Below are 10,703 nucleotides of genomic sequence, written 5' to 3'. Positions count from 1 at the left end.
ATTGTCCACATCTGAGACATTTCCATCTGCTATACATTCAAGGACTTCAAGAACTGTGTACTCTGCATATGAAATAGTTTCAACAAAAAATTAGTGCATTGATATACATTTTGAATATAAAAAAGCTCGATCAGCATTGCTGGAGATTTAATTTTAATAACAGACCTTTGAACCCACTGTCCATCGTAATGGACAAACATATTTGAAAAAATCCTGATCTAAAGCTTGCAATTCTACAATCGATTTGTAACTTTAATTAGTAAGTTAAATCCCTCTTTTTTACATACAATCTATGAAATATCTGCAAACATATCAATACATCTGAATAAAACCATGTAAATGTGTCTTACTTCTGTGTTTGGAATGAAGTGCTGCCATGCTGCTTTTTAGTTCAGTGGATTTTTTTTCAAATTACATCATGCAGAGCCTTACTGCCATTTGATTGGATGAAAAATGTCCACTTTCATGGACTGTAGGCTTAAAATTTGGTGAAATGCTCCGCAAGTGAAAAAAACATGGGATGTCATGTGATGTCCATTGTAATGGACGCAGGGTCTGAAGGGGTTAATGTACACTGACCCTGTAAACAAATAAACCAAACATAAGAGGTAAAATAACTCTTTTTTTTTTTTTAGATGACAGTCTTGGCATTAGCTAAAAGTATTTATTTAATTTGTGTATTAATGACTTATTGGCTGAATATAAAAACTTACCTGTGTCTGTAACAAAAATGTCATCCAAGTAATTCGTCCTGAACCAATGGATGAAGTTGTGATGCGGAAGCCAAAAGCAGCAGTACAAAGTTTTAAGTCTATGCTATATCAGGCATACCCAAGTGAGATTGTATAAACATACAATTTCTTACAGATGTGTTTTTTTTTTTTTGCATCTAGTGGATATTGGAAATTGGACTAAATTGGATTATATTCGTTAGTCATAAAAATCCTTTAGCGGTTACCACCTTTAAAAGTAACACTCATGCTTTGGTGTTGGCAGCTTTATTAACAACAGTATTATCTGATGCTTCACTTAGAAAGCCATAACTGTGTATGTATGCTACATACATGGATACTACAATCAAAAAACAACATCATAACATCTACACCACATTATTTTAACAAGTCTATCGTTAAATTTATCCCTCCACACAGCAATTTTCTTTGCAATCTCTTTCTCACACGTAAAGAAACTTTAAATGAAATAATGAACAGGATGTTGTAAAAAAATGTATTGGACTAAAATTACTGACACTATTAATTCTTTGATATAGTATTAAAAACAGGTATATAACAAATGAGTGTTTGAGCTGTATTTTTGTTTTAAAAAAATACAAACATTTTAAATGCCTTATGAAAACCATAAACATCTGAAATGTTTTTAGACACATACATTGTACTCCTGGAGGTCCTCCTCTTTTTCATTTAAATACACTAAGCTGGGAAGGACAACATCACTTGTCTAATACTTGACTTGATGCGAGTTTTGATAATACAAAAGTGTAGAAATTAGTCATACTGCATAATAATTACAACTGCATAATAATTACAACAAAAACAATAATTCACATAATAATACACATGATATTATCAAAAATACCTGTCATTTTAAATATATTTTAAAATATTCTACAAATTGTATATTGCATTTTATATTTAAACCATAAATTATAAGACTAAACAATAGAATAACATATTAGTTGAAGCTGCCCGCATGAATGCAGTAATAAATTGTTGATTACTGTTTATATTGAAATTAGCCTACATCTTGATATACACCAATTAACAACAATGCATTGTAATATTACAACACCCAAAAAATTTATTTTGCCTTTTTTACTTTGAATTCTCATGGTCAGAATGCAGATTTCTGTATCATTCTGAAAGTGATACATTCAAATGGAACACAATTTAATCTGTTTTTAATAATTTATATATTTTTGTCATTTTGTGTTTTTTACTTGCTTCTTTTATGCTACTCTTGTTTATGTAAAGCACTTTAAATGACTATTTTTAAAGTTGTATTATTAAAATAAACTTGTCTTGCCTTGAAAGCTGCATAACAAAGCCTTTAAGTAGACTAGAAAATGATCCTTTAATGAGTGTAGACACTCATTTGTTGACACATAATAAGCCATTTCAAGACATAATTTGCTTGTGTATAATTTATGTATACAGCGATCTCAGGTGGTTAAGAACATGAAATTGACCTTCACATATATCCAATGCAGCTAAACCATAAGCCTGGCTTAACTGTCCCTATTATGTTATGTTTCTTCATTATCATGTGTTATAAAATATTCCTGCAATTTAATAGGCTACTAATTTGGTAACACTTTATAATAATAACTACACACTAATTAGCTATTAAGCATCAGCAAATAGAGTTTGGCGATGTGAGGCGGCGTGCTTAGGAGAAGTCGTGTGAGGCGGCGTGCTTAGGAGACGTCGTGTGAGGCGGCGTACTTAGGAGACGTCGTGCTTAGGAGACGTTGTGTGAGGCGGCGTACTTAGTTAAGACGTATCATACACGTCAATTTTTTTTTGCAATTTTCTTACGTGCGTCGCCGCTACGTCGCCGCCTAAAATGGTTTTTATATGACGTCGCCGTGTCGTCGCCGCTACCTTGACGTCTGCCCTCCCATTCACTCCTATTCAAAATTCGACACGTTGAGGCGGCGACATTAGGGTCGACTGCTCCTTCTCCTTCTCCATGTGAGGCTGAGAAGTGGCACTATCCACTCGCCATATACACGCTTCATAGTGTAAAGCCTGTTTCACACCGCAAGTGTCAGCAGCGTGTGAGCAGAGCGTAAGCAGTACGTGTTTTTTCGGCGTCTGTGTAAACAGATTAGAGCTTTCATACCGCACGCAGCAGTAGCGCGTAAGTGCGAGGCGTGAGTGTAGCTGAAGCAACAGTGCTGTAATAGTTTCGGCGCTGGGTCTATTTTTGCCGCGCTGCTCACGCTCAATTAAAGTGACAGTGCATTGATAAAGACCAAAACATATTGAATGACAGTAAAAAAGTAGCAATTTTACCCAATAATTGCGGTAATAATATCCACTAGTTTATATATCGAGACAAGATGGCGGCGTGTTCGGTTCGCGAGGCTCAGTGTCTCTCCAGTTTCTGCAATTTTGCAGTATTATTCCTGCTCATTTCGGGTCTGTTCGTGCAGAACAGCAGTGCCTTCACATCGTACACCCGACAGGACATCTTGGATATTGGATTGTGCATTCCGGACAGTTTTATTAACAATCTTCGACTCATCCCTGAGATCGCCAGAACACCCGAGCCTGAGAGCCCTACCCGGCCGGGCGGAAGTGCTCGAAGGCGGCGCAGAGAACGTAAACAAAGACGGGGGAAGCGCGGCGGGCTAAGAGCTAAGCTAAAGCTAACACCACACCGGGTCTCTTTACCCAGCATCTTTCTCGCCAATGTACGATCACTGGTGAACAAAATGGATGAGATTCGACTGCGCATCAACCACAGCAAAAGATTATGGAACTGTAATGTCATGATTTTTTACAGAAACATGGCTAAACAGCGATACCAGACAACGCTATATCGCTAACAGACCATCAAACACTCCGAGCAGACAGAACGGCGGATGACTCCGGTAAGACCAGAGGCGGAGGATTTTGCATTTATATTAACAAAGCTTGGTGCACAAACTCTGTCGTCGTTGGGAGACATTGCTCTGTTAACCTGGAATTTCTAATGGTTAAATGTAGACCGTTTTATCTGCCACGGGAGTTCACCTCCACCATAATAACTGCCGCTTATATCCCTCCCGACGCTGATGCCAAGCTCGCTATGAATGAACTTCATGCAGCCATCAGCAAACAACAGACTGCTCACCCGGAGGCTGCTTTTATTGTTGCGGGGGATTTTAATCACTCAAACTTAAAGACAGTGCTCCCCAAATTCCATCAAAACATTTTCTGCCACACAAGGGGAAACAAAACTTTAGACCAAGTTTACACAAACATGGCTGAAGCATACGCTGTGACCCCCCTCCCCCACTTGGGTCAATGAGATCACCTTTCTTTGTTTCTCACACCCAAGTACTCACCCATCGTCAACCGTGTGAAGCCATCAGTAAGGACCATCAAAGTGTGGCCAGCGGGGGTGGACTCCACACTCCAGGACAGGTTTGAACACACAGACTGGAGTATGTTTGCTTCCCAGGCCACATGTGGCTCTCACACAGACATTGACAGTTACACTTCCTGGAATATATCAACACCACCATAGACAGTGTTACAACCCAGAAACAGATCACCACATACCCAAATCAAAAGCCATAGATGAACAAGGAGGTGCGCCTCCTGCTGAAGGCACGCAACACTGCCTTCAGATCAGGGGATGCACAGGCCTACAGCACTTCCAGGGCTAATCTGAAGAGGGGCATCAAAAAGGCCAAGCACTGCTACAAGCTAAAGCTAGAGGAACACTTGGTAACACTTTATAATGACTACACACTATAAACCATTTATTAAGCATTAACTAATAGTTAGTTTATCATTTGTTAAGCATTAACTCTACATTACTAAACATTAGTAAGCAGTTTATAAATGCAGCTACAAATGCTGTATTCTTGAGTTACAAGCGCATATATAATGTGCTAACAAATGCGTTATTAATTGCATTTTCATACTTTATTAATGATCAGTTTTTCATTACCTAATGAAGTAGTGCATGATTTACAAACCATTTATTTAAGAGTAATTGGTGGCTTTTAAGATCATTTACAACGCATAAATAAATCATTAACTAATCATTTAAATGACCATTAATAGATCTTATTTTTCAGGCATATAGTAATAGTTAGTCTGTATGTTAATAAATGCTTTATTAACACAAATTCATGCTGAAATTCATTATTAATTACTGTACTTACTAAGCATTTACTAATTCTTAGTTAATTGATTTTGTGACCTAATCTAAAGTGAGGACTGTTTATGCTTAGTTAATGCTTTATAAATGACAAGTAAATGCTCAGTTACATTATGAGAAAAAGCAAATGAATGAGTGATTCAGAACATAAATATTTATTGCAAGATACAAAAATTACTTATCCCCATATCAATAGAAAAAAATAAAACTTCAGCAATGTCAAAAAAAAACTAAAAAAATACTACTGTATACAAGTAGCCAAATTATGCAAAATGTGCATTAAAACATCAAGATGTCAACCAAATAACTGACATAACTACTTGTACATTCTAGAAATGACATACAACTGTTTCAAATGAAAACATAAAACACTGGAATCTTAAATAAAAATAGAAATACATTTAAATAATGTAAACATTGCTGAATATCAGTTTCAGGAGATTAAGCAAAGTACAGAACAGTAGATTTGGTAGAACACTGAATTAAAGGAGTGTCAAAATGCAATATGTAAATTTTTATAAAAACAACATCATTTAACAATAAAACATCATAAAACATTTCAGTGTCTTTAACTTTTAAAGTGCATGTTGTGGATTAACTATTTTGCATGGTTCACTTAAATGAAAATCTTGTCATAATTACTCACCCACATCTTATTTTAACACCCTGAGACCTTTAATCAATCTTCAGAACAAAACATTTTGGATAAAATCTGACAGCTCTCTCATCCTCCATAAAGAGCAATGGTCCCGAGACATCCACAAACGAGACCAAACATACTGTCAAAACATTCCATGTGCAATTACAGTTAAACAACTGAAGTGACATGCAATGTTTTGACAAAGTTTTTGGTTCCTTTTCTGGACTTTGAGAGTCTTGGGCCATTGCTGTCTAAGAAGGATGAGAGAGCCTCAGATTTTATCTAAATAATTTTAATTTGTGTTCTGAAGATAAATGTAGGTTTCAGGAGATTGAAATGAGGGTGAGTACTTAAAGGCATTGTTCACCAAAAAATAGAAGAAAACAAATACTCACTATTTACTCTCCCTCAAGTGGTTCCAAACCTGTTAAGTTCTTCTGTTGAACAAAAAGGAGATGTTCTGAAGAATGCTAAAAACCTGTAACCCTTGACGTCCATGTTACAAAAAATAATTACTACAAACATCAGTGGTTACAAGTTTTCAGTTTTTTTTTCAAAATACTTTTTTTTTCTGTTCAACAAGAACAAACTCGCACAGGTTTGGAAGCATTTGTGAGTAAGTAAATAAAAATGGGTGGTTGAAGTATTAATTTATTAACAGGTTGTTTTTTTTTGTTGGTGGTGAACTACCTGTTTAATTAACACTTTTCACTGTGTGAAATCTACATTCACTTTCTTTGTATGGGCAGCAGCTTATTGGAACTTTTCAAGGCACTGACAGTCTCTTCAATGGATTGATTTTCATGAATTTCAGCAGCACATTGTGTGGCAAAAGCACTAAGTTTATCCCGGCTTCTATGGTTTTGAACAAGTTCCTTAAACTTGTTAGGCGCTGCGATGTAAAGCTCAGCAATTGGAGCATTTGCCACAATTGTGTTCCGGTCCACCCCAACATGCTTGAAAGCAGATGACATGGTCCCTCCTCTACTGAAGTGCCGGAGGATTTTTTTATATCGGGCAACCACCTGCTGTGGTGTTTGGGCTGTAATTCAAAAACACAGAAAGCGTTAGTATTTTTATTCTCTCTCGCACACACTCGTTATTGATTTGTACTATTATTCAATCAACCCTATGATACATTGCACAAACTTTAATACAGATTACCTGTTACACCCAGACAATCAGACCAGTCTAATATATAAGACTTTTAGGCAATAATTTATTTGTTTACATTTCAAACGTGCTGTTTATTTAGAAGGATAGGACGTATTCAGAATAAACTATAACAATGATTTTGGAAAGCAGATCAGCAGCTGCTTAGCCTCTAATTCCATGTTAAGATCACATTTCTAATGTACACTTTGTCTGGAGTTTAACGGATGTCTGTACTGGTTATAAGTGCAATATGATTCAACTGCAATATTTAGTCAATCATCCAATATTCAGGGTTTATACACATTTTTACTACTAAAATTAAATGATTTTCCATGACTTTTCCAGGACATTCAAGTAAATTTTCATGACCTAATGTTTAATGTAATGTCTGTGTATATATGGTAAATAATAATAAAAAACAATGCATGTTTAAATGTATTATAGCATATCATAAAACACACAAAAACCTATTTAATTTTAATTTATTTTTTATATCTATAGTATGTACAATTTATTAAGATAATGCTTACACATGGCGGTTCTTTCCTGCTGTGCCACCTCTGAAATTGAGACTAAGGAAAATAAATGAATGCTTACACAGCATTCATAATGTGAGACCATGTTTTTGGCCAAAGACAGAAAAGAAGTAAAGGCAACAAACCGATATTCAAGTTTACATATATTTGTTAAACTAATTTCTATGACTTTTCCAAACCCTTGGGGGTTTTTGTTTTTCCAAATCTTTTTCAGGCCTGGAAAATGTCATGTCAAAATTCAATGACTTTTCCAGGTTTTCCATGACCATATTAAATCTGAATATTTCTATCACAGCAAACAGATTCCATTGCAATATGAAAATGTTGCAGCTTCATATATATAAAATTATATGAAAATTTGGCTATTGTTATTTTGACTAATTTACTTAAAATATTATTTTTTACAATTATTTGTAGTTGCTGAACATTTTGGTTCAATAAATAACAGTAGTATTTATATAGACATTACATCAAGTTTCTAAATGGCAAATGCATTTTATGACACACAATCTGAAATTGTGTGAAGATAGAAGCAATCAAAGGTGAGTGAAACAACTGAAGAGCATACAAAGCAAACCAAAAACCCAATGAGTAAAAAAAGCAAAAACAACATTCTAACCTCTCTGCCCTGACTTCATTTCCATTTTCTTTGACTTCTTCACATTCTTTTTTTCTTTCACCTTTCTATTCACCTTCTTCTGCTTCTTGTTCACCTCTGATGAGGATGTCGAGGTGTCTGACAAAGCATCAGAGGAAGATTCAACCGAGCTGTCATTAGAGGAATTTGAAGACAGGGAAATCGCCTTGCTGGAACCTTTGTCTTTTTTCAGAGCTGTTTAAATGGATAAGTACAGAATACTCACAGCTTACATCACAGTATAACTTTACTTAGAAACACAAAGTTTAAATTATGTAATGTATGACCCAACTGTACTTTAATCAAATACATATTGAGCATTGTGAGACTTACCTGATGCCAGTTGCTCCTTTAGATAGTCTCTTTCTTTAGTCAGCTCATCAATCTTCTCTTTTTGCATTTCTACTCTCAGTTTACACATCTCCAACTCATGAGATTGCCTTTTGTCTGACAAATGTGCAGTGGGGGCCATGGAGACACCTAATTCAAAGAAAATGTGCATACACATCATTGACTGAAATGTGAACGTTCTTGTCAGACAAACTGATACCACCTCACTAATAAAAATTACAGAGTTATAAAAGTCAACTACTGACAACCAGTTGTGTTCCAGAAAGCGTGCTGCACCGCTCCACCCCAACTCAGTGCACATATAACGTTAACTAACGGTTAATGCTGTGTTCCAGACAACTCGGAATCAAAATTTTCATACTGTATAGTTGGAAAAATTATTTTAGAAAGCACATTAAACACTGAATCTGAGTTATAAGAGACACATGTACAGGAATTCCCAGCTCCAACTGTGTCTGAAATGCAGCATAATTTGCATGTTAACATTTAATATATGCATGTACGCTAGCATAATAATAGTTAGCATAGCAATAACGTGTGCCAGTAAATAGAGTAACAAGGGGCCTACTTACCACTAGTGTCACTGCCGCACGTCTTATCTATTGCATCCATCTCCACATTGTCATTCCTTTTGGCTCGTGTCCGTACACCTTTTCGATTTTTGTCGGAGTTCTCCATGTTCATACTGAATCAACCCGTTGCTTTCGCCACATGTCGATGACGTTTGAATGCCGAATGCGTGACGAGTTTTCCGTTGTCCCATATTGATGACGTATCAAGTTTGAATTCATAGCGCCAAAAAGAGACTATCTAGCTATCGCTATAAAAGAGCCCGTACTTTAAAATGTGCAGATTAACCAGGATAAAGAAACTTATAAACCAGCGCAGTTCTATAAGAAATACACTGAAGATGATTACGTGGCTTCAGAAAAGGAAACTGCTAAAAAAAAGAATTAAATGCACAGTATGTCATCGCGACATGAAACTGAAGAAAAGGACACACACTGCAGATCAGTATGTTTGGTAAGTTTTTTAATACAAAAAAAATAAATAAGAGGCGACTTTTCAATTATTAACTTGTTTGGGTTTGCAGTTTACACTTGTATAATATGATTATTCTGTAAAGTACTGCTGACATTAGATTCAGATTAAACAAAAAGAAAAAAGGTATTGTTTTATTTTCTATCTGAAACTAATACATTTGTGTAGAACAAATATATTATATTTGTGGGGGTGCGGGGGTGGCAGAGGGGGTATGCATTTGTTTATGTGTGATTATGTTGAAGGCCACTGAAAAAAAACTGAACAAAAAATAAATAAATAAATAAATACATACGTTTTATTCAACAGGATTTGTCGTCATTCATCACATGAGGCAAAACAAATTTCTGTCAGGCACAAATCTATTTTTAAGGGATCAAAGATCTCCTTCAGCAAGTGGATGCTATTCCTATACAGGTAAGCAAGTATTAACAGTTCTAATATCATACACCCTCTTTATTGCTGTTATCTTTGTAATTTGGATAAAATATGCAACATTTAATATAATGCACTCAATGTCAATTATGTTTTAGTATTACATATTATGTTTTTCTTTTGTCTTTAAAGATTTTCTCAGGGTCTACGATTACGACAGATAGACATGATGGATGACAACATTGCAGGCAGTTCAACAACTTTAAGTAAAATGGCAAAGAAAATAAGGGAGGTCTGTGTCACATCCATTGAGAGGATGAGAAGGCGAACAGGCCAGCCGATTGGTGGAAAAAGGCAGTTTGTAGTGATTGACGAAAGCCATTTTCGGCACAAAAGAAAGGTATGTTTTTTTAGATAGCAGCTAGACGTAAAAGTGAAATATATTTTAAAAAGTTCTAATTTTAAGGGATATGTTTGTGTTTGTTTTTTTGATTTCAGTATGGAAGAGGACGAATGGCTGGTGCATGGAAAAGAAAAAACTGGGTCTTTGGGATGTTAGGTGTGAGGTATTCTCAGCGGCAAAGATCGGGAAAACCTATTTTGCGTCTTGTAGAGAGAAGATCTCGAAAACATCTAGTCCCCCTTGTTGCACATCATGTGAGGCCTGGGTCATCAGTTATTAGTGATGAGTGGCGTGCCTACCGCATACTACCTGCACTAGGTTACAAACATTACACTGTCAACCACAAGAGGTGGCATGTAGATTCCCGCACTGGTGCCCACACTCAGCACATCGAGAGGGCTTGGAGATCATACAAGGAGCAGATCTGGAGACTTAGGGGAAATAGGACTGACAGTTTGCTTTCTGACCACCTTGCAGTGATTGAGTGGCATGAATGGCTGGCAAAGAAACACCGTGACGGTGCATTTGGCAGACTGATTTATGACATTTCTAGAATGTACAAGTAGTTATGTCACTTGTTTGGTTGATTATACGTTCCAATAAGCTGCTGCCCATACAAAGAAAGTGAATGTAGATTTCACACAGTGAAAAGTGTTAATTAAACAGGTA

General features: G+C 36.0%; 1 protein-coding gene across 1 annotated transcript; it reads right to left on the bottom strand.

The window, feature by feature from the left end:
• Positions 1 to 6,264: 6,264 nt before the first annotated feature.
• Positions 6,265 to 8,893, bottom strand: LOC130217544 (coiled-coil domain-containing protein 106-like). The gene is made up of 4 exons (XM_056449655.1): positions 8,788 to 8,893; positions 8,198 to 8,344; positions 7,847 to 8,059; positions 6,265 to 6,578 (listed from the first exon to the last, which is right to left on the bottom strand). The coding sequence occupies exons 1-4, from the start codon at positions 8,891 to 8,893 to the stop codon at positions 6,265 to 6,267; spliced, it is 780 nt and encodes a 259-aa protein (XP_056305630.1).
• Positions 8,894 to 10,703: the final 1,810 nt, after the last annotated feature.

Source organism: Danio aesculapii, chromosome 23 (assembly GCF_903798145.1).
Source record: "Danio aesculapii chromosome 23, fDanAes4.1, whole genome shotgun sequence".
NCBI classification, from domain to species: Eukaryota; Metazoa; Chordata; class Actinopteri; order Cypriniformes; family Danionidae; genus Danio; species Danio aesculapii.
Note: the sequence above shows the minus strand (reverse complement) of the source record. Positions and strands in the feature narration are given on the sequence as shown.